The sequence below is a fragment of the Pseudorca crassidens genome, chromosome 6 (assembly GCF_039906515.1).
Source record: "Pseudorca crassidens isolate mPseCra1 chromosome 6, mPseCra1.hap1, whole genome shotgun sequence".
Lineage (NCBI taxonomy): Eukaryota > Metazoa > Chordata > Mammalia > Artiodactyla > Delphinidae > Pseudorca > Pseudorca crassidens.
Window position 1 is genome coordinate 38,872,519 of NC_090301.1, and position 25,444 is coordinate 38,897,962.

A 25,444-nucleotide genomic window follows, 5' to 3' on the forward strand; every position below is an offset into this window, starting at 1 on the left:
TAAGTGTAAAGGTGTAGGGGAAAAATTAATGGAATTCACAGCTGGCCTCGGTCATTTACCAACTGTGTGTGACTTTGGGCAGTTTACTTCCTTTCCTGAATTTGAATTTCTTTCTCCTTAAAATGGGAATGATAGTAATCACCTCCCATGGTTATTTGGAGGAGAATGCCTCACCTGGTGCCTAAAACATGTCAAGCATCCAATAAATGTTAGTTTATCCCTTTTTCTCTCTTTCTGGAAATCTGAGAAGTCTAATTTGTCAATATTTGAACTACTAATAATTGATACATATAAATCTATATCATGTTTGCAGAACTGACTGCCTAGATATTTAATCATTCTGACTGGCCTTAATCTTAGCTAGAACCTACGAGGGGGTTGAAATGGGTTGTCCCTTCAGCTTTCTGGCTAAAGGAATGAAGCTCTTGGAGTATTGCTCATCCCAGTCAAAGCTCTCTTTTCCAGACCTTTTCTGGGGCCCCTCCTCCTAGAGAAAAAGTAGATCACCGGATTCTTTCCCTTCTGAGCCCTGCAAAGGCACGTGCTCTCGGTGACAGGCTGGACTTGAGACTCTGTGAACATTCTAAATGGTGACTAAGTTTCTTCTTTTCATGTAGCATCACAAATGTACATAAGTAACCCATGGTGGTAATAAATGCATTCTGGAAGCAGATTGAGAGTTAAACGTTTTCCAAAGACATGTCTAACCCAAATATATTTAAATTGCTAGCAGTGTTTGTGGTGGTTTTAATTTTCAGGAAGAATCATCTCCATATTTTTGGCCTACTCTATTTCAGTGGACTTTATTTGATCTTGAAATCGGGATGTACTGCCTGATATCAATGGAAGTAACTATAACTAATTCCACATGAAACAAGGGCAGGACTAGCCTTATTTACCCTGTGGAGGAATCTTCTGTTTCTTTGAGTAAAATAGCCTCTTCTACCAGTACTCCTAAAGTTCTTATGAAAACATTTCTAACAGATTTTTTCAAGTTGTCTGATCCTCCTTCTTGTGACTAGAATTTCATCCCTTTTAGTGGTATGAGAATAATATTGGAAAAATTACGACAATCATAAATTTTAATGATCTTCTTTCAGAACACCCAGGAACCTGCTAAACTTTCCATACTTTTCCCCGTTCCAAGCCCATTTACATGTCTTTTCAAGTGCAGGAGAGAGAGGGGCTTTGGAAACTTGGACTCGCTGCTTTTTGCAGCTGTTAGAGTGCTCACCTAAAATTTGTCAAAATTTTGGAATGTGAAGGTTTGTTTTTCTAGGACCATTATAATGCCAGTCCCAACCTTAGCTATGCCAGAAGGAAAAGATCTTTCCAATTACCATATGGTTTATTATGCCAAATATAGGATCCAGAATTTTATTTAAGGACTTTTTGTAGCTGTACATTTCTAGGAATTGAAATGCAAGAACACCTAATTTATCTAATATTGTTGGAGACGTGCTTACTTATGTGAATTTTCCACGTGACCAAAGCTGTGACATTAGTCATCTGAGAATTTGTTTAACCCACCATTTGCTGAGACTCTTTCATAAATACATTATACTTCTCCCTGCTTCCCTAGACACAGTGCCTTGAGGATATTTCACGGTTCGGGGGGATCAGCATACAGAGCTGTTATAACTTGACTAGAACTGGACACTCTGGAAGCCAGTAGAGCACCAGATCACACTCAAGAGAAGTAAAACAGACCAGAGAGCACTGAAGAGCTGTGTGGGTCTTTACTGAAGGCTGTCTTCAGGGCAGTTGTTTCTCTCAACACACAGTGCACCTCCTTAAGGACTTTCTTTTCCCCTCTCTTCCTCCAAAGTCTTAGTATCCCAGCTGCTGCTTATCTCATCGGCCCTTTTCACAAATATTCTCTCTTCCTTCCCCTCCCCTCCTCTCCCCCTTCCTTTCCTCCTCACTTTCTCTCGCCCTCCATCTCTCCCTCCCTCTCTCCCTCCCTTTCTCTCTCTCTCAGCGTCTCTCTCTCCCTCTTCTCCCTTCCTCCTTCTTTGACTTCCTCCCACCCTCCCTTCTCCCTCTTCCATCCCTCCCCTTTCCCACAGTCTCTGAAGCAGCTTTATACTTGTTGTTAGAAAAAGTGTTCTATCCCTTCTCTTTGCTAAGCCCCACAGAGATGATCTAGGAACCAAACAGTACAAATGAAGGATGCTTTCTGGGTAGGTGGGGATGGGGGAGTTATGATTCCAGAGACTGGAGGAAAACCAAATACTATCTCTGTCACAATATACAGGTATTTTTATTTTTGTGTTTTTTGTTGCTGTTACTCTCCCTTGCTTCCCACCCCTAACGCTCTCAGAAGATGCCTGTCACTGGCATGCCCTCAAGCTTTCCCCTTTTAATAAATTGCTTTTAATTTGCCAACATTTGAAAAATCAGATTATCAAATAAATAAATGGTAGGTAAATGGAAGCATCAACAAGGTCAAAACAATGACCTGAGGGCCTTTTATTACTCTTAGAGAATAAAGCAAAAATGCCAGGACTTCCTTGCTTGTGCTTTGTGCCAGCTATTTTTTGAGGTTTTGTTTGTGTGTTTGTTTGTTTGGTTTTTTTCTTAATTTCCATTGTTGATCTATGTTCCATAAGATAGAGTTTTCCAGAAATTATTATAATGCTTCATAATTTGTTCTCATTCACTAACAGGGAATTATTGTTTTAAAAATGTCATAGAGGGCTTCCCTGGTGGCGCAGTGGTTGAGAGTCCGCCTGCCGATGCAGGGGACACGGGTTCGTGCCCCGGTCCGGGAAGATCCCACATGCCGCGGAGCGGCTGGGCCCGTGAGCCATGGCCGCTGAGCCTACGCATCCGGAGCCTGTTGCTCCGCAATGGGAGAGGCCACAACAGTGAGAGGCCCGCGTACCGCAAAAAAAAAAAAAAAAAATGTCATAGAGTTTATCTGTTTTAGAAAGTGAACAGAAAAGAAATTCTCTTCTGAGCCATCCCAGTACATAGGCCTGGAACCATGCTGAATTAGGCTGGGCTTCATCCCCCTCCACTGCAGACCAAGAGCAAGTCATCAGAGCATTCTGGGTTCTGGGTGGCACACCCAGCATCAAAAAAGGCCCAGACTTCTTAGCTGTTTGATGCCAAGGTTTTTCTAGTATCACCTAGAAAAGAAATCCTTTGCCTGGTAGAATTCTTTAGTTTGTATGTGATTGTGCAGTTTTTTAACAGTATGTGGAAATTGCGTAACACTATATGGAAGTACTTTAGGCCTGCCTAGCAATGATTTTTAAAAAGTCTAATATCTGTTACTGAAATTCTTTCCCATAAATAATTAACATAATACTGACTATCCATAAAGCCAGCCTTTCATTTGATCACTTCCTATATGTAACATTGACCTTTTCGTATCTGACTTCCTTTCTTAAGACCATATAGACTATGCCATTACCCTCTCTATAAGAGAATTCTATTCTAGAACTTCACTTACAGTTATGGCTCTTAGTTCTGTGAGCTCAGTCTCCAAGATCATGTTTTATTTCCAAAGTGGAAGTAATATTGTTTCTGCCCTGGACTTTCTTGGCAGTTGCACCTGACTTGCATTAAGAATTTGACAAGGGCCAACAGCATAATTTATTGTAATTTTTAAATCATGATGTAATGTGTAAATGATTTTTTCATCATAGAACTATTGGCAAAAGGATTTTTGCATTTAACAGTTTCTGTCTCCAGAGCCTCCATAATTGAATTCCTTTACCTAGAGCTTAAAAGGAGTCAGAGCTAATTTTTATTAAGTGTCTGTATTGATATTGATGGAATGCGTTATGGCATTTGCCACATCCTTTTAAGCATCTCAAATTATATAGCAATAGTATATGTGCTGTTTTTCAAAAGTCATCAACTCTTAAAGAATCGGGTTTCTTTTGAGTCCTGAAAGATTTTCGGTTTTTTGTTCCTGTTTTTCCTCTTCCCTATCAATGATCGCGCTCTTGAAAGCTGATTCATTATGGCTGCTTGCTGAGCTGTCTGGGTTTAGTAGTCTGCAGTTACTCAGACTGCAGCAACAAAAGCTTTATTCTGCCACTCTAACTGGACTTGTGCTGCATGGCTCTGTCCCTCAGCCATCCAAGAGAGGAGCCCAGAGTCCATGCAGATCATGGTCCTTCATGTTGCAGATGATACCTTTCAAATACATGGGAAGTATTCCCCCTGTGTTGGTCCCTGGATGATGCCCAGGTGTTTCATTGGTTACCTTTGACCTTCTTGTGGGAGATAATGGTTCTCAGACTTGGCTGCACGTTGGAATCATCTGGAGAGCTGCATGACACACTAATGTCTGGGTGTCACCCCCACTGATTCTGATGTCATATGTCCTGGCTGTGGCCTGAACATTGGGATTTTTAAAAGCTCCCTAAGTGATTCTAATGTGCAGTCAAGATTGAGAACCACTGCCTAGGAGTCTTCTGCATCCCAGACCTTTTAAGGTCAAGTTTATTTGTTTCCTTTATGGCATAGCTCTTAGCTCTTTGGGTAAAAGATTCATAACTGTGCCAACAGAACTCTGGACATATTATTCATCAATAGCCCATTTTATTAAATTCCATTCCCCGACCTCAGTACATTTCCCCATGTGTTCAGTATTCACAACTATGCAGATAATAGCAATAACAGCTAACGTTTACATGGGGCTGCTTATGCAGCCGGCACTGCGCGAAGTGCCACACCACACATACACTAACTTGTTTAGTCCACAAGTGTGGCCCGGATCTCTCACTGGAACTCCAGTACTATATTTTCAAGTGTCTGCAAGGTATATCCACCTGAACAGCTGTCCTCTCCAGCTTAGTATGTAGAAAGCCTCATATGCTCCTGTCCACCAGCATCATTTCCCATGCTGCTTTAGCATCAGACAGACCTGGCTCAGATCCTGAATCTACTATTCACTGTCATATGACTTCAGTTTCCTTAGTTACAAAGTGGTGATGACAGTAATAATACTAATGCCTGCTTCTTAGACTTGTGAGGATTTCCCAAGATCCCCTCTGTAAAGTGAATGGTCCTTAATGCATAGCAGACACAAAAAATGACAGCTATTGTTATTGTTTAAAAAGCTTTATATTGGGCTTCCCTGGTGGCGCAGTGGTTGAGAGTACGCCTGCCGATGCAGGGGACACGGATTCGTGCCCCCGTCCGGGAGGATCCCACGTGCCACGGAGCGGCTAGGCCCGTGAGCCATGGCCGCTGAGCCTGCGCGTCCGGAGCCTGTGCTCCGCAACGGGAGAGGCCATAGCAGTGAGAGGCCCACGTACCGCAAAAAAAAAAAAACTTTATATTACCATGAGAGCTTCCTCTTCCTCCTCTTCCTTACTTATCTACTTTTAGCAATTCTTATTTCACATTTTGTAAAATTTCCTCTGAGTCACCATAGTCCAGGCTAGTCCTCATGCCCTCAGGCCTCCATTGCTTCAACTACTCCTAGGTCTTTCCTCCTTCCTGCCCTTAATCCACTCCAAAAATCATTTCTGAAATAAAACACCACTTGTTTGTTATTCCCTTGCTTAAGAACCTATAAAGGCTTCCCACTGCTTGCTGCATCACGCTCACACTTCTCAGCTAGGTCTTTAAAAATTCTTCTCATAATTTCATACCAAACTTCTGACCAATTTAATTTCCTACTTACGTCCTAGCACTCCCCCTCTGCTCTAGGTTAGTGGGGTCTCCTCCGTGTCTTCTGAACATGCAGGCAATGCTTATTCCAGCTCTTGCTGCCCTGCCCCAGTATAGACTATAGTTCTCCCATGTTTATAAGGCCTGGTTCCAATGACATCTCCTTCCTAAAGTCTTTTCCATTTTGATCTCTGCTTATCCTCATTTACTGTTACTTTTCTATAACACTGATCTCAGATGCATCCTCACTGAGTGGCGGTGGCACAGTGGAGAGCACATGCTTCACCTAATGGGGCAGCTGCCCTCTGTAGCCCCAGGGAAATGCAAGCCAGTTGTTGCAAGAGTTCCCAACTGACTTTCACGAGAAATCAGGATTTTTTTTTTCTTCTTGAAATCTCCTCATTTTTAAATGTTGGCAGTTAATTTAAAATCTTGAGAACATTGTGTGGCAAACAAAATCTATAGGGCTGGGTATAGCCCCAGGGCTGTCGTTTTGTTCCTTCTGCTTTAGAGTTTGTATACCATCTAGTTTAAGACTTAAATATTCTCTAGTTGTTTGATATGTTCTATTTCTGTCTTCCCAACCAAGATATCCACTCCAGCAACCTGACCTTATCCATTCTGAGCATCTGTTGCTGAACCTAACACAGCGTTAGCAAAAAATAATCATCACTTAGTTGATTCATGCATAAAGATATATTTAAGGAGCTTACATGGTATGTAATGCACAAGACATCACAATTTTTGTTTTCTGGTTTCTTTTATTGTTTTGTGAAATATGTCTTGGGAAATATCGTGTTTTCGTCATGGCGCCGATTCCCATATTCATCATCAGTTTTGTATCCCCGCTTGTTGGTTAGTCACAGTGTGACACAAAACCAGATTTTTCTATGGAAAGAGGCACAAACCATGTTGCTTTTATATTTTATTAATGATGCTTGCCGTGGAATGACATGTAATGACATGTAATGACATGACATCTTTAGATAATCTGTAGATAATTACAGTACTTGGCATGTATTAAGAATGCAACAAATCACAGTATTTTTACTCTGCATAACCAGGAGACATGTGCCTTCTGCAATTATGGCTGAATTCTGTTTTCAAATCAAGATTATTCTACCCTGTGGTATGAAATATAATGTTGTAGGTTTTTCATCAAGTATGGAAACTCACTATTCTTGCTTTGCATACCACATACTTTCACAAGATAACTTCCTATTTGCTGTGATATCATCTCAGCCGTAAGCAAAGATATTCCACCCTGAACAGTTACCATTAGACATGAGTAACTGTTTGACTCATATTGATTTGGACTGAAAAGAGGAACATATTTGACTAACACATGGGCACCACTGTAACTCTTCAAACAGGATTTGAAGGCCACAAAGAAGACATCTTAAGATCCTGGTTAAGCTCTGTGATAGCCTTCGACTTGGAGAGGTGAAAAGTGCAGGGACCTAACAGTATTGCCTCCTTTTACTTGTGAACTGTGGTCTCAGCCCCATGGTAATCTTTTTCATGGTGATGTGATGAACATAAGGACATCGCACAGATCCACACCCTTGTCTCTTCGTGCTTCGTTGTAGGTACTCAGCGTGCCAATGCCCGTGCTCCAGCCCCTTACAAGCGAGACTTTGAAGCCAAACTAAGAAACTTTTACAGGAAGTTAGAGACTAAAGGATATGGACAAGGCCCAGGGAAATTAAAGTAAGTCAAAATAATACAAACCCCAGGATTTGTAGATGGCGAAAAGATGGGATGCAATTTGGAATGTAGGAAATGGATTGATTAGGGATGACCAGCCTTCGTTTTAGTCGGCGTAATTATTTGGGCACGTGTAAATTACAGGATCATCTAAAACATAGTTCTTGAATTAAGCACTATTAAACTTACGGTTTTAAAACAGACAGGAAAGAGATGACCATGTTTCACATAAAAATAAGGCAAAATTAAAAGCTGATTTATTTTGTTCTCCTGAAAAGTACCTCTTGGTTGACTTATATCGCATATTCATTAGATATAAGGCTGTCACCGTGTCTTGTATTGCACGTCACTGTCTCCTGGGCTGACCTGAGTGTAGCACTACTGCTCAGCTCTGTTTCCTTCTGTGAAGTAAGCTTAACTTGTCCAACGGAATATGTCATGAATGTTGTTTCTGCCTGTCTTTATCCACCTCCCTTTAAATGGGGAAATTGAAACATCATCCTGTTGTTTGGCCTAGAATTATCTGAACTTCCTACTTACCCATACTCCCTTCAGCCCCACCTCCACCCCTGTCCCATGTCCCCACTAGAGATCACTATGCCACTTGAGAGAGGACAGAGGAGGGAGGGTCTGACTGCAGAAGCGTCGGGACCCGGGTGTGTGAGAGAATTGCCCAGCCCAACAGGCACACGGCTCACTGCCCCCCATGCAGGGCTTGCTCATCTGAACTCACAGGTTCCCCTTTCATCACCCTCGAAAACATCAACCCGCCCCAAACACCGTACCTCTCAGAGCTTCACTTACTAAGGTCTTGCTGATCAAGCTTTCATACCTTCAGCCTCCCTATCATCTCCCTTTCCATTACTATTTGCATTAAGGGAAAATTGACCCCTGTTTAAGGGTGACTTAAATTTTCATTGTCACAAGTAGATTAATCAACCACCAGTATCATTCATTTGTATCTGTCACTTAGGGAATCTCAAGATTCACTTAATTTTAAAGTTAAACTAAGGACAACAGGGCTTCCCTGGTGGCGCAGTGGTTGAGAGTCCGCCTGCCGATGCAGGGGACATGGGTTCGTGCCCCGGTCCGGGAAGATCCCACATGCCGCGGAGCGGCTGGGCCCGTGAGCCATGGCCGCTGAGCCTGTGCGTCCGGAGCCTGTGCTCTGCAGCAGGAGAGGCCACAACAGTGAGAGGCCCGCGTACCGCAAAAAAAAAAAAAAAACTAAGCACAACAGTAAACTCCACTGCTTTGGAGGACACTGAGAATTTTTTTGTCCTTCTTGTTCTCACTGTTATCTTTCTAGGTACTTAAGAATTGAATTCCTAAGTGCATTCAGGCTTAAAACATTACCTCCTAGGGTTGCTCTTCCTTTCCTAAACAAATGTTTTGTGTGTGTGTGTTGTTTTGTAATCGTTTTCCTTCTGGGATAAATTGATGTGACCATTCAGAAAGGACTCTTGCATTGGTTTTACAGGTCTTAGGTGGGGTGCTCTATTTACCAATGATTCTCTGTTGTAACTTTTGTTAATGCTATTAAGAGTTACAGACAGATGTGTGCTTTATTGCAGATAGCGATGATAGTAAGTCACTCCACTTTTCCCCTAATTAATTGTGGTAAGTGGAAGTTAAATGGCAAGTGCCCAGTTCTGGAAAGATAAAGATTAGGAAATAATCTGTATTTTTCAAATTGTCTTTTTCTGGACAGGTTAATTATCAGAAGAGATCACTTGCTCGAAGATGCTTTTAATCAGATTATGGGCTACTCCAGAAAAGACCTGCAGAGAAATAAGCTGTATGTCACATTTGTTGGGGAGGAAGGGTGAGTAACACAGAGAAGTGGCCTGTGAAGCACAGGCTGTGGCTGCCGGAGGATGTTTCCCCACACTGTCCCCTGCGGTTGCCTGAAACAGGAAATCCTTCTGACGGAAAATGCTGTTCTCATACACTTAAACCTTTCAGTTTTTTTTTTTTTTTTAAGCTTCCTTTGATTTTTAAATCATTTGACATAAAAATTCTTTGGTAAAAGCTCTAACTATAGATCATTTTTGAGAGCAGAAACTTAGTTTCGTTTCTTCTCTCCGTAACTCTTTCTCTCAAAGGGAAAACATGTTTGTTTGTTTGTTTGTTTTATTGCAGTATAGTTGATTTACAATGTTGTGTTAATTTCTGCTGTACAGCACAGTGATTCAGTTATACATGTATGTACATTCTTTTTAAAATTATTTTCCATTATGGTTTATCACAGGATATTGAATATAGTTCCCTGTGCTATACAATAGGATCTTGTTGTTTATTCATCCTCTATATAATAGTTTGCATCTGCTAACCCCAAGTTCCTCCCACTCTATCCCTCCCTCCCCCTCACCCCCCACCACCCTGGCAACCACAAGTCTGTTCTCTATGTCCGTGAGTCTGTTTCTGTTTTGTAGATATGTTCATTTCTGTCATCTTTTAGATTCCACATATAAGTGATATCATATAGTATTTGTCTTTCTCTTTCTGACTTACTTCACTTAGTATGATAATCTCTGGGTCAATCCATGTTGCTACAAATGGCATCGTTTCATTCTTTTTTATGGCTGAGTAGTATTCCATTGTATATATGTACCACATCTTCTCTATCCATTCATGTGTCGAAGGACATTTAGGTTGTTTCCACGTCCTTGGCTATTGTGAATAGTGCTGCTATGAACGTAGGGGTGCATGTATCTTTTTTGAATTAGAGTTTTGTTTGGGTATATGCCCAGGAGTGGGATTGCTGGATCATATGGCAACTCTATTTTTAGTTTTTGAGGAAGCTTCATACTGTTTTCCATAGTGGCTGTACCCATAAACATTCCCACCAACAGTGTAAGAGGATTCAAAACATGGGCTTTGAGATTTAAAAAAAGCAAGGAATTGCATTTTAACATCTATGATCTTGTTATGTGCACAGGAATACTAAGTAAATCGTACTTCACCTGTTAAATAAGCTCAGTTTCAGAACCACGAATTAGAAACTAGTGTTTGCTAGAGAGTAGGGGGCGTGGGGAGGATGCAGGATGGGCGAAATAGGAGAAGGGGATTAAGAGGTGCAAACTTCCATTTGTAAAATAAAGAAGTCACAGGATGTAATGTACAGCAAAGGGAATATAGTCAATAGCATTGTAATAACTTTGTATGCTGACAAGATGGTAACTAGACTCACAGTGGTGGCCATCTAACAATGTATCAAATTATGGAATCACTACATTGTATACCTGCAACTAAAATGATATTGTATGTCAACTGTACTTCAATTTTAAAAAGATAGAAAAAGAGGAAAAAAGAAGAATCCTTCTGTTCCACCTGGAAATCTCCCCAGCAGTATCTCTTGGGCCTTGGTTCTTATTTCTCTGTCCCCACTTTTTCTCTTTCTTTGGCACACCTACCAAAATAACTACCTGCCATAAACAGAGTCCAGCCTTGTATGACTCTTCCATGAGTGTGCTCATAGAGATAGGGGTTAGGAAATGAATGAGTAAAGACTCCTACACGGTGTTTATTGCATTCAAATAGGCATAACGGTGGTTTTATGACTCTTGAGAAGATGAAAGCTCTCATCTCTCCTAGACCCCTTACTCTTTCCTCATTTCAGGTTTAGGTTTGGAGTCTCAGCACCTTCTTTGTAGACATCACTAGAGTGAATTTTAAAAATACCGCGTGATTGTCTGAACTCGGGTTGTCTTCTCTTTAACTCCTTAACTGCTGTTGATTTGGATCATGTTAAGGCTACCTCTCTCAGTCTTGCCCAGGAATAAAGTATATTAGATTATGGAATCGTAGCAATAATATTCAACAAATTCAGCCATTTGGTTTATGGTTAATGAAATGGAGCTGTCAAAGTATAAAATAGGGCTTCCCTGGTGGCACAGTGGTTGAGAGTCCGCCTGCCGATGCAGGGGACACGGGTTCATGCCCCAGTCTGGGAAGATCCCACATGCCGCGGAGCAGCTGGGCCCGTGAGCCATGGCCGCTGAGCCTGCACGTCCAGAGCCTGTACTCCGCAACGGGAGAGACCACAACAGTGAGAGGCCCGCGTACCGCAAAAAAATTTTTTTTAAAGTAGAAAATAATTCACATGTGCTAGTAGAACTAGATAATAGTAAAATTGAGATTTAAAATTAGGCCTCTTGTCTTCCATCCAGGATTCTTAGAACAGCACTGGGATTTAGGCAAAACTCCTGAACTCTGATCTGTCTGAATTTTTTCCTACCCATGGATCTTTTCACTATTCCGGCTAGTGACTGATAACTTCTCTTGTCACATATAGTGTTGTATAGTCTCCCAGCTGTGACTAGATTAAAGTAAAATACTACATGGGAAAACAATATAATGTGACAAAGTTTGGGAAGGTTGCCTGAGACTTGAGCCTTTTGTTGCTGACAAGCCTTAATGGTTCTAGCTTTTGTTAGTTGCCTTAAAGATGCAGGTGGGCAATTGAAAATGAAGGCAAATGTTTTTAGCCTAATCACAGGTATGCATGGGATTCCAGGTATTTCCTTACATAACTAGTCTGGTTTGGATGAGAATACTTTTCCTCCCCCAGAACTCCAGCTGCCTTTCTTCTTTGTTGGACCACAGTTTGTTGAGATCTCAGAGATGTAGGCAAGCGTCTTTGGAAACCCTGGTACTTAGGTTTGAATAGAACAGATGCTATCATGCTTGGTCATCCTAAAGCTGTCTCCCCATGGTCTGGACTGACATCCATTCCTAGGAGGAGGCCCAGGCAGAGTGGGGCCTGAAACCTTATTTAATTGCCACTAATGTCCAAATGTTTCCTGCCTCCATTTCTTGTCTTCTTCCTGTAACCCTAGAAGGAAAATAAGAGGGAGGATATTTTGAGGTGTGACCTCAGCCCTCAGGGACAATCTCTTAATCAGGCCCCTCTGCATATGGTTTTTTGAAACTGGAATGGGGCCAGATAACTTCTGGTCTCATGGCTTTATCATGTCAGTATCATACATATAGATTGTTAGATATAGACTTTATTTTGCTATTAAGGCATTGGGAACACATAATACTATTTTGAAAGATTAACGCAGTATGCTTGCTAAAAAATTGAAACCTCAAAACAACATAAAATTAAGAAGTTATTTTAGCCTTTGTCATCTTACTACATTAAAATTAGAGATCATAACATTTCTTTCTGAATTATAATAAATACCCAAAGAGAAAAGCTACCTAGGTTTTTCTGTGGAATTGTGAAATGGAGCTGAAAGTTTTCTGGTCACTTTTCGTTCATTAATTTTAATGCCCTCAAAATGTGTCATTTTGTAAGTTCTTCATGTCTAGCTCTAGTAATAGGTATTAAAAAACGTATATGCCTAGTGCCCAGATGTTGGCTTGCAATATCATTCTTCAATAAAAGGGACTAGGGCTCCTTGGAGAAATGGGTGATTCTAGGACTGGGGCAGGAAATATACAAGACAGCACCTGAAGCATCTTGTGCCAGAAAGTATAGAGGAGCTCAGACAGCTCACAGTGATGTCAAAGGGACACAAGAACCAACTGAAAGAGCTGCCAGTGGTCAAAGGTGGAATAATTGGAGCAAAAAAATAAAGTAGTATTGGATTAGAACCCCAAAGTATAAAATAAATATCTATATACTGATATAAATACACAATTGAATAAATAAATAAATAACAGTAGACAAATTTGTGCAGATTTCCAAATAATTCTGCATAATTCCCTGCTCCTTAATTGTGAGTTGCACATAGTGACTTTCTTCCAAATAATACAGTATGAAAGGGGGAGAAAGAAGTTAAGTCTACAGTGGAGAAGCCTGACAAACACACAGCCAGGTGATCAAGGCTAAAATCTAAAATCAACAGTGATATATCCTGTTGATAGTATGTACCCTTGGTATGATGTGATGAGAATGACACTTTACTGTCTTCCTCCCAAAATCATGTAACACCAGTCTAATCAGGAGAAGACATCAGATAAATCCAAATTGAGGAACATTCTACAAGATTACCTTATCAGTGCCCCTTAAAACTGTCAAGGTCATCAAAAACCAAAAGCATCTAAGAAACTGTCACAGCCAAGATGAACCTAAGGAAACATGGCAATTAAATGTAATGTGGTATCCTGAATGGGATCCTGGATCAGTAAAGGGACATTAAGCAAAAACGAAAGAAATCTGACTAAAGTATAGGTTTTAGTTAATAATGTATCAATATCAGTTCATTTTGTAACAAATGTACTGTACTTATGTAAGATGTTGATAAGAGGGAAACTTGAGTGTGAGGTATATAAGAATTCTCCCTACTGTCTTTGTAACTTTTCTATACATCAAAAACTAATCTAAAATAGAACATTTATTAAAGAAAGCATAGAGTCAGGATTTGGGGAGATTTAGAGAATGTTTCCCTGAACAACCTTTCTTATTTCTTTGCTGTCTGATGAGTGATTGCCACCAGGGTAATTTTTGGTAGGTGTATACTTCCTTTTGCACTTGAGGTCAGGAGAGTAATAAGTATAGAGATACAGTTCATTCTGTGGAAGGAATTAGTAGAGGTATTGATTGGTATGTATAGAGTATTATTTTGTGTTGCTAAAGTCAACTTTGTTATCTGTGAGGGAATAATACTTTGCAATTCTTATTGATACCATCTCACTGATTGTATTTTCTACCTGTCATAATCAGGGTCTTTATTTATAATAGATTAGTGAGGGCATAAAGAGAAAAGGATTTATTTTTAAGAATAATGCGTCTGCCTGCCCTCCAAAAAGGTGTGAATTAGCAGATTCACTCAGAGACTGCAGCTCTGCTTTAAGATGTTTCTTTGCGTAGGTCTTGACACATGATATATAGGTTGTTCCTGAAATGGAAGAGCTGAGTCAAGAGAAATGATGGGAAATGTTATAGTCATAAATTTACAGGACGACTACAAATTCCATGTGAGGTAGAATTAACCCCAGAATGGTAGAGATGCCTGTATTCAATTAAAAATACAAAAATAAATCTAGAATCTATTAATGTAAATATACTAGTTGACAGCTAATTATTATATCTCGCTAAAATAATGCTTCATGTTATGCTTGGCTTTTTTCTGAAAAGCAGACGGTTTCTAAGCAAAACACTGTGATTTAATTTGGTCAGCGCTGAAGGTTTTGTTCTAGTCATTAAAATCTCTACCCAACTTAATTTGGTTATCTGCTCTTCCAAAGTGGGGAAGAGGAGAAGACAGCAGTGGTGGAAGAGCTTGGAAACTGAGTCATCTTGACTGAATGTGGTGGGAAATTGCGTACTCTAGTTGCCTCTTTCTGTTGTGCTTCTGTCCGCCTAGAAGTTGCTTCTTTAGGAAGGGAGCCAGTAGAATACCGCATATTCTCTAGTGTATTATTTTCTTCTAAATGTGTGGTGTCAGAACTTAGCTAGGCAGACTGTTGTGTTCTGATGGGACATTTGGGGCCATTCACTTCTTTTTATTTTTTTTTTAATTGAAGTACAGTTGATTTACAATATTGTGTTAGTTTCAGGTGTACATTCACTTCTTAGTACCCAAAACAAGTCAGGAAATAATGGCCTGGATAAAGAGAGGATGTTTACACTGTGATTGCCTCGCCTCTTTTTTTTTCTCCATGGCCAGCTCTATAAAAGGCAGCTTTCTTTAGGAAAGAATGAGTTCATTATATGTAAGGTGCCATTGATGTGACATTAGTCATCTGTCTTGCAAAGCCACACTTGGACTAGGGAGGGGATGCGTGCAAACAGTTTTAGTTTGGGGGTTTAAGAACAGGTGCGCTCTTCCTGTGATATTTCTACTTAGACAGATGAAAGCAACTAGGGAGGATGAGATCTGAAAGGTTTTCTTGGGTCCCTGCTTATAAAATAACCAGTAGCTGTTAACATCTGACTGATCTAGAGGTTGTTTGGGGTCCTGGGCTTGATCATTTATTCCTCAGCAATGTGTAAAGCTTCAAGTGAAACTTTATGGTGCTGCTTGTTTTCTTCTAAAAAGAGACACTTGCAGGATAACCTAACTGATCCCTACCATGCTGGAGAAGGGTGCTTCTGTATCTAGGCTTTGGCTTGGTATCCCCAGGTATAACTTTGTCACACTGATGGCTCACAAAATTCCTTACTCACCCATCAGGCCTTCTTCAGTGGCTCAAGAACCAAAGCCTTGCTGCTATAAGTATCTGAGGCTGAATCAGGTGTGTAGGCCATTTGTGCCTGAACCAACTTGTAAGAAAGCAGAGTCTTCCAGAAAACTTGTAGGAAATGATAGTGAGACTTCCCAATGGCACCATCCTCTTGCATTTTATAGTCTACTTCCTTTGGAATACTTGGTGAATTTTAGTTGAAAATAAAGAACAGGAGAATAAAACTATTTATTTTAACAAATACTGGCTGCTACTAACAACTCGGGTGGTGTCAGCCCAGCAACGGGATGGTGTTTAAAATGCCTCATCGGCACTTCATGGGGCTCAGAACGACATTGCCACCCTAAGGACATCTGTGCTTATTCCGAAATGGCCTCAGATGCAGCTGTTGTGTGGCTACACACCCGTTGTCCGGAGTTTCATTATTTCCATGCCAAGTCTTTAGCTGTGGAACCAACCTAACTGGCAGAACAGGAATGTAACAAATGAGCCCTGTGATATGAGTCATATTAACTATTTATATGGAAGAGGTTGCTAAGACAGGAAGCGCATGCGTAAGGTATCCTGCTGGGACACGTCTTATTGAATTAGGTAGACATATGTAATGTGTAGTCAACAACCTGCCCTCAGATATGCGGTTCTCAATTTCAGATTATAATCAAATCAAACTTTGAAAACTGTCTTGGCTTTATAGTGACTCTATCAGTGCTGCTAGAGTTAAAAAAACAGCAGATAAAAGCCTGAGCAGTTGAGGAAGATACATTTCCCTCCTAGAGGAGCTGCTAGCTTTGTTCTCTCTTGGGAAAAAAAGGAGTTTTACTTTTCAACTTAACTCCTCAGGGGACATTCATTGTATCTTTAGCCAGATTTAGTTATCATCATGAAAAAGGAACCAATCAGTGAGGTCCATCTTTGTTGTTTTAACAAACTCTACCATATTAGAAGATATTAGACTTGGAAAAGACAAGGAGCAAGCTTTCTAAGCATAATTCACTTGAGCGATTTCTGACAGTGTTTGCTAATCGGGTTGTCTCTTAAGGACTGGCATGACCTATTAATGCATTGAATATAAGGCAGACTTGTGCAAAACTGTTCACTCCGCTAGATGTGAAATAACAATGTAAATTATGTTGATTTCCTTTAGAGAGCATCAGACAGCTCCACTCAGTGATTCAACAATATAAACTGATCCCCTCCTATGTATCAGGCTAAGTACTCAGGATCCAGAAATGAGAAAGACATAGTCCCTGCCCTCAGTAGGGTTACAGTTTAGATGTGTGTCTGGTGGGAGGCAGACAATTATAAGACACTCTGCTAAGTGCGGTATTATTAAAACACTGAGAGCTGAAGCTCAGTGAAAACCTGCTGTTTCTAACTGAATGCCACTGTTTAATTTTAAGCAGCTAAAAACCCATTTTACTTATACCAGTTGTCTCTTTGTAAGAAAACTGACTCACAGAGTGTTTGACTCATGTTTCAGCTGTCTGTGACCCTTATCCTCGTGTGCCTTGATTGTGTCTGAAGGTTTCTGCAGAGCAGGGACCCCGCAGGCCAAGGCTCACTCACGGTCTCACCCTAGGGTGTGTGCAGCTCTCCTGGAGGTTGCATACACCCTAGGGTATCGTTGTCATTTTATCTTGCCTTGAAGTGATCCTCACTAAAGAAGAGGGTTTAGGGTAAGTCAGGTTTTTTAATAAAGCATCATTTTCCTCCTACTTTCTTCTGTAGCAGGGGTTGACAAACTTTCTCTGTAAAGGGCCAGATAGTAAATATTTTAGGCTTTACAGACCATACATTCCCTGTTGCAGGTACTCAACTCTGCCATCCTAACAGGAAAGCAGCCCCAGACAACACATAAACAAATGGGCGTGGCTGTGTTCCAATAAAACTTTATTTACAAAGCCAGGGGGTGGGCCAGATTTGGCCCTCAGGCCATAGTTTGCCATAAGCAACATTGTTTTGCTTATGAGCGTTTAAAATTTATTGAAGGGTGAGCTGTAAGGAGTAATGAACATTACGCTTGGGATCAGGAAACCGGTGTCAAGACCTGGATCCTCCACTGCAGCTTTCATTTGATACAAGTCAGTGATTTCCTTCAGCCCCAGTCTTCTCAATGAAATGAGGGGATGGGCGAAATGACTGTTCAGATACTATTGATGGCATTCTCTGTTTCTGAAGAGACACAGGGGTCTGAAATTCACCATCGATAGGAAATTTAGAGATGTTTTGCACCCACAGGGATCCAGGTAGACAGACTGGAATCACGAACTCAGTCTCACAAAGTGAATTTTAGTAGGAAAACTATAACGTCTAGCACTTAGGTTTTAAAAAGATACAGTGAGGGGCTTCCCTGGTGGCGCAGTGGTTGAGAGTCCGCCTGCTGATGCAGGGGACACAGGTTCGTGCCCCGGTCCGGGAAGATGCCGCAGAGCGGCTGGGCCCGTGAGCCGTGGCCGCTGAACCTGTGCGTCCGGAGCCTGTGCTCCGCAACGGGAGAGGCCACAGCAGTGAGAGGCCCACGTACCGCAAAAAAACAAAACAAAAAAGATACAGTGAACGTGCAGACAGTATGGGAGAGTCCTAGGTTAAAGAAGCATAGGTGAAAGGTTTGAGCTGATGACTAGTTCATGATGAGTCAACAGAGTCAAGTGACTGCCCCACAAGGCAGAGTGACATTAAGCTGCATTAGTGGGGAAAAGTTCCAGGAAAAGAGGTCAAGGGCCCTTTCTAAGTTTTTGTTAACGAGACCACACCTTGAGTGTTGTGATCAGCATAGACACCGCCCCCTTAGGTCAGACTTTGACACCTGGAGACTGTCCAGAGCAGAGGACCAGTGTGGTGAGGGAATTCCCTACCCTGCATTGAGAGGAGGTTGAAAGAAGTGTCTGTGTTCATGAGTGAGGAGGGGGCAGGGACCAAGGATATGGAAACTGCTGAACTTAGAGTTCTTGTAGAAAATGACTTTTGAAAAAAAATTTACATCTTTAGCATCTAGATTAATACCCAAAACATAATAGGCACTCAAATATTTGTTGAAAGAAAACCTCTAAGTATGTGAAGAACGTTCAAGTGGAAAAAGTATTCTACTTGTTCTTGGTGGCGTCAGAGACCACAACGAGGACAGTGGAAGGAAGCCACGAGACGCTGCCTTGGTCTCGGCACCAAGAGGGGTAGCCTGCGTCACTGTACCTGGCAGGCAGCCAGAGGGCTGCTTTGGGAGCCCCCCTAGGGTGATCTGAGCATAGTCCCACAGTTCCTGGCAGGCACAGTATATTCAGCTGCCCCAGAAGGCAGTTCTGTCATGTCACCTTAAGGCCTCTCTGGCCTTGAGCGTCTGCTGTGTTTGCATTTTTCTGTACACATAGGTTTCTTGTCAGTCTGCACTCATATCTCCTAAAGTGCAGTGTGGACTGGTGAGGTGTGAAATGATTGTAGCTATTCCATAGACTGACATTTTTTATTTTAATATTTATGTGTTTCTTTTAATGTGTATTAGAAAAGATATAAAGCTAGCACATCATGATTCCATCAATATTGTATAAGACAAGGCTACATTGGAAAAGCAAGTAAAGCTAGAAATATTAAGGAAATGGCAGTGCGTGCATCGCAAAAATTGAGAAAGTAGTTAGGTGGGTAGCTGAGGTCTGTTCTAAGTAAATTCTATTAAACTCTTGTCTAAGACATATAAAAGCCATTTCACTTTTCTTACTAGTATTCCAACTCCCTCTTCTACCTATAATAGGATGCTTTTCTCTATCACACAATCCCATCACCACCCAAGACTCAGATGATTTCTTTGTCATTAAAAAAAAAAAAAAAAACAGTAATGCCCACTGGAGGAAATTCCATAAGAGGAAAAAAAATAGAGTGAACAAAGGAAGTCTTATAAAATCCCACCACCCCAACTTATCTGTAGCTTTCATTCCCCCTTCAGAATTCCTTCCTGTCTTTGAACCCTTGTGTAAACTTTTTATCATAGGGTAGATGTACTTTACATTTTTCATTTTAAATTGAGCATATCAAATTGCTTTATTGCAAACTCCTCTTTGCTGTGTTTTTTGCTCCAGCATTTTTGGCCACTTGTCATTCCTCAAACCTCACACAATAATTTCTCAAAATTTACTTTGACCCTGATTTCTTTGTAAGTAAAATGGAATTTACACTGTAGTTCAGGCGCTGGAGTTTCAGCCTCTTCTCCAAATACCTTACCGACGAAGCTTTAGACACCCTCACTTTTCTTGTTTATAGTTTTCCGTGGCATTTTATCATTTAAAGTTTTCACGTGAACCCTATCATTCCATCTTTTGCCTCTGATCTCCCTAGGAGGTCTTGTATCTGTAATACCCTCTCACCAATCCCCTAAAGTCTCTTTCCTTCCCATTTAAAAGTGTTTCAGAAATCCATGAGGACTCCATGTCCCATGGATGTATGTAGCTGATGCCCTCTGGTTTAACCTGCTTAAATAAAGCATTCCCACTGTACTCTCTCTCCCCATAACCTGGCTCTGGGCATTTCAATTTACCTTTTTCTGCATATTTATACAATCAAATTATTAGCATACTGCCTATCTCATCCATTATCTGATATGTAGCTTTAGTTTTAGATATGCTCCATATAAATGTCCATTACGTTATTTTGGGTCAAAACATGTTTGAGATCAGGAATCATGATCATTCTGTCCAGTGTTTTGGACAATCCTGGTGTGTGGATAATTAGACTTCTAAGGAGTATTCTGTAGAAAGTTGAGCACTGTAGAAAATGTGTCTAATAAATAGAAAAAGATAATAACTGGTTGTTCTTTTTGTGAATTTTTTAAAGGCTGGATTACAGTGGACCTTCCAGAGAGTTTTTCTTCCTGGTATCCAGAGAACTCTTTAACCCATATTATGGCTTATTTGAATATTCAGCCAATGACACATACACAGTACAAATAAGTCCCATGTCTGCTTTTGTAGACAATCACCATGAATGGTAAGTATTTTTTTTCTCCAACGCTTTTCTTCAGCTGATTTTCTGTGATATTAGTTTTTATAGGAACCCACACTTCTTTTTTAAACATTTTTTCCCTTGGAGAAAATCATATTTTCAGTTAACTGTCTCATTTGACTCTTGTTTGTGTTGTCAAATTTAATATACAGGCAGTCTCCAAGCTAGGAATAGATTATGTTCCATAAGACCAATTTTAAGTGAGTTGGGTAGAATTCAAAAGGTTTTTTCCACTGAAGGAAAGTTGCGGGTGATGTTAGGTTCCCAGCAAGACCCTAAATCCCTCTCTGCAGCTTTGGGCCACTCTGAGATCTGACGGGGGCAGGTGGGGGTGAGTAGGAGAATGTCCTGACCCAGAGGTCAGGCAGCTTAAGGAGCAGCCCTTGGGGAAGTGGCTAACACTGGGGGAGGGGCAGAGCAGCTGGGCTGTTGGTGTTCTAGGGGGAGGGAGGGCGGGAGGATGGGGTGCCCTGGAGGAATGGGAGGTGGAAGAGAATGCTGGCAGGCAGGCAGGCAGGAGTGCGGAGTCACAGCAGTGGCCCCTTACCCTAGTGACTGGTTCAAGTTTGTAGCCAGGAATTGCCCCTTTCCTAATTTCTCACACAAAACCAAGGAAAACTGGGCTAGGATTCCCATCTGGGAATTATTTATTCTGAAAATCCCGAATTGCACTCTTTTTATGACATTTATTTTTACATGCCTGCATTTATAGACTTGAAGTATCTTTATAACCCCTGTTTGCTTGTTCCTGTTCATTTTCACTATAGTAACAAAAAAGAGAACATGAGTACGACTCATGGAAACAATTTCTTTGAGTCATGAGGTTAATATTGGTGGGTGGAGGGCATTAAGTTTTAGGACTTATTCTTCAAATTAACTTCCGTTTAACTACAATTTGGAGTCCTCCTAAGAGTAGCTATGGCAGCTATACTAACATAAGTGGATAAAGAAAAACAAAGCTGCTGGACATTCATCTTAAAATGGTTGCCTAACACTAAAATTACAAATGAATAGTATGGACCTCAGTGTGGATTTACGCTTTCGGAAGGCATCAGGCTTCCAAAGAGCTAGAAACTTGAATACTTCCGAAAAAGAAAATACATGTACATCTCAGCAAACCCAGTCGTGACAGATATATTTAATAAAATTTCCGAAGTGATTCAGTATAGAATTGAGCACTGAAATTTTAAAGAACAGAATGTCCCATGAGGAAACTCCCTCAAATGTACACATGCATAATTCTTGGATTGTGAGTTATCATCAAGAGAGGGGTTTGAGAGAGAACAGAAATAGGAACTTTCTCACTCTGAGACTGGGCTTTTCCTCAAAAGGGAATTGCCACTAGGTTTGCATTAGAGAAATCCTGCTAATATTCATGCAAGCAAACTACAAGGGGACAACATTTTCCCCACCACCACTGGTCTCATTCTGTCAACATTTCTTAGAAGTGATATAGGGAAATTTCACTGCCATGCTAACAGGAAATTCATGTTGGCCATGTAGGGTGCTACATGGTGGACATTACTGACACGGGGTGAAAGTGGAGCAGTATCTCTCTGAACATCAGAGTGAAACAGATTTCTTCTACAAGGAGATGTGACTATCAGCCTAATGAAGACCCAGCCTGCAGTGCACACAGACTCTCATGGACAAACTTAGATGATTAGAGCTGGAAAGCATTCTTGAGAGCAAATTGAACCGTTCAGAAATTGCTCCATGGGGCTTCCCTGGTGGCGCCGTGGTTGAGAGTCCGCCTGCCGATGCAGGGGACACGGGTTCGTGCCCTGGTCCGGGAAGATCCCACGTGGGGCCCGTGAGCCATGGCCGCTGAGCCTGCGCGTCCGGAGCCTGTGCTCCGCAATGGGAGAGGCCACAACAGTGAGAGGCCCGCGTACCGCAAAAAAAAAAAGGAAAGAAATTGCTCCATGATGTGTAAGCCATCTCCTGCTTTTCCTTCACAGGTTCCGGTTCAGTGGTAGGATCCTTGGTCTTGCACTAATTCACCAGTATTTGTTGGATGCCTTCTTCACACGGCCCTTTTATAAGGCTCTTCTCAGAATGTAAGAGTGTTTTTATTGCTTATGTAATTAGCATGTAAAGAATGTAATATTTCCTTTATCAAAAGGGGTCTTTTGACAATGTCATTTATCGGCTCACTATCTCAAATCTATTACTTAATAGTGATTTAGATTTCTGAAACTAATCAACTAATATAATTTCAAAAGTGGTTACTGGATTTTTCCAGCTTCTGTTCCTTTATTCCTGTCTTGCTCCCAAAGGCTTAGTTTTGCTCCACTCTGAATAATTCATTCTCATTTGTTGCTACACATGTGTCTTCGAAACACTTGTACTTCAAATACAGTGCTGGAATTCCTGTGGTATTAATGCCGATTATTAATAGAATAGTTGTGGCTTAGTCTTGGTGACTCACAGCCCCCCATCTTTCACAAGATGCATTTTACATTTTGCTTTATGCAAACTTTCAACTGTTTATTCTTGGTTCATATTTTCATTCTCTTTTTTTTTAAATGTGTTTGTTTGTTAGAGGTGTGCAATATTTTTAAAGTCTCATATTTATCTTGAGATCTCTCTATATGCAAGACAGTCATTTACGATGGCAGATGAAAATTTAGCATTCACAGAATTTTTTCTTCATTGTTAGCACAATGAAAGATTGCAATTATTGTGAAATGTAGAGCAAACAGTTTCTGTCCTAGAATCAGTAGTCATTTTCAAGGATGAACAGAAGAAGGCAACTATCTGTGAGGGTAGTAGCTCAAACTTGCAATGAGAAAACACAGAATGATTGCATGGCTCTGACCAGCTCATTCCTTAACCAAGGCCATGTATCTGCTTTCTGTCAAAATGGAAGCCTAGAGCTCAATTGAAAGCAAAGTATTTCTAATAGTTCTTAAAGAGGGTCAGTAGGAAGACCTTTGCCATCCTCCCTTTTGGTATATGGACCGATGAAGTCCTGGGCACCTGGACACTGACTTCTGCCTCTCTGGTTCTTCTGGCCCATTTGCACCTTCCCATTTCATTGCCTTATCTCTCATTTTCCATTTAAGCTTCCTGAAAGAGTAGTCTACACTGACTGTTGACACACCCTCAACACATTTTAGCCTGGCTTTTTTTCCCACCAATAACCTATGGAAGCTTTTAAAGAATGTTTTTTAGTCTTTATCTTAATAGACCATTCTGCTGCTTTTGATACTGTTGACCCCTCCCAACCCCACCACCCATTTGTCTTGCGTTCTTCCTTCACTGGCCTATGTGACACTGTGCTCTCCTGGTTCTCCTTTCACTTTTATGCCTCCTTTGTGGATGTCCTGACTTGCCCTTAAACCTTGATGTTCCTGAAGCTTCCATTCTTGTCCCCTTGCTTTCCTCTCTCTGTGTGCTCTCATGGGCTATCTCTTTACCTGTCTCATCTACTCTCCAATCCGCACCCACAGACATGATCTCCCTTGAGTCGTAGGCTCAAGTGGTCAACATTCCACTGAATATCTCCTCTTGTATGTCTCACAGGCACCTCAGAATCAACATGGTTAAAACTAGACTCATCAATTTCTCCTGACCTAAAAATGTACCTTCTCCCTTATATGCCCAGTCACAGATCAAGGTGCCAACATTCTCAAGTCACTCTGGTCAGAAATTGGGCGTCATCCTCAAACAGGGATGGTGAATACACAGCACCATTTCTTCTCTTCCCCACCTCCCACCCCATTCCCATGGTACAGGTCACAAATCATTTAGGTACTTTTTCCTGCTGAACTCGTTGTGGCCTCAGGAATTTTTCAACTTTTGGCCCTCAAGACTGCCAATGAATCAGAGTTGTCTTGTAACTTGAGTTCATTTGCCATCCTGTTTTAGATATACTTCTTTATACTACCCAGTAAAACCATTTATTAATTTCCACATTCACCTCCTAAATAATTCTTAAATTCATCTTCTCTACCCTAATAGCTGTGCCCTAATTAAAATCCTTATCTTATTTTGGCCAGATTACTGTAGTGATCTATTAATTGGTTTCCACCCAATGATTACCGCCCCCCCCAATTTTAAGTAATCCTCAACACTGCCACTTCCAGAAGAACAATTTAAAGTCACATCTCATGTCTCACCATGTCATTCCCTGTTTTAAAACCTTTCAGTAGTTCTGAATCACCAAGCTCCTTAGAATGACGTTCAGACCTGCTCCCAGCTACCTTTCCAGCCTCATTCTCTAGACATTCTGTCTTGTGGTTAACTCTCTGGTGCTGCCAGTATGCTTGGAAAATCTGTATACTCCATCCCTTTGTGCTTTGTTCAGGTTGTCTTCTTCTCCTGTCTCTCTTTTTCCCCTTCTTCTCCTTTTCATCCATTCCCCTTTACCTCTCTAGCTTGAAACATCCTGCAAACTTTAATATAGGTATCATCTGCTCCAACAGCCTTCTTCTAAATCTCCAGGTCAAAGTAAATGCTTTGCATGTTTGCTGTGGGAGGTCCCTATATCTACCTTATCTTTTTTTTTTTAACTGAAGTGTAATGTACATATAAAGAAGTGCACTAATAATAAGTGTTACCCACCCTAGGCTATCACTTATCACCTTACGTTAACTTATCTATTTGTGTCCCTGTCTCTCCCACTAGACCATTAGCTCCTTGAGGGCAGTAACTGTTTATCAAGTAGCTATTAAGATACTTGGCACATACTTGATGCCTAATACATGTGTAGACTGAACTAAACAAAATGGTCTTTGAAATTGGGCTGATGGGAGGAAGTTTCAAGACAACTAAAGCAAATCAATTGCTACCATCTTACAACAGGGTCATATAATAGTAACTCCACTTCATGTAGATCTTCTCTTAGAAAACCATTATAATTGTAGAGCAATTCTGTAGCTTTCAGTTTTCAGAATCACAGAAAGAATAAGAACCATGAAGAAAAAAGGGACGTATGTGAATGTGGATCACAGAATCTAGTCTTTTAAAA

At 40.9% G+C, this 25,444-nt stretch overlaps 1 protein-coding gene across 3 annotated transcripts in view; it reads left to right on the forward strand.

The window, feature by feature from the left end:
- The window catches only part of HECW2 (HECT, C2 and WW domain containing E3 ubiquitin protein ligase 2), a 414,063-nt gene that overhangs the window by 361,736 nt on the left and 26,883 nt on the right, over positions 1–25,444 (forward strand). For all 3 annotated transcript variants that reach the window (XM_067741145.1, XM_067741144.1, XM_067741146.1), the window contains 4 exons: positions 7,227–7,347; positions 9,056–9,169; positions 20,302–20,454; positions 22,431–22,529. In XM_067741145.1, the coding sequence (XP_067597246.1) occupies positions 7,227–7,347; positions 9,056–9,169; positions 20,302–20,454; positions 22,431–22,529 (487 nt within the window). The remainder of the gene's footprint in view (positions 1–7,226; positions 7,348–9,055; positions 9,170–20,301; positions 20,455–22,430; positions 22,530–25,444) is intronic.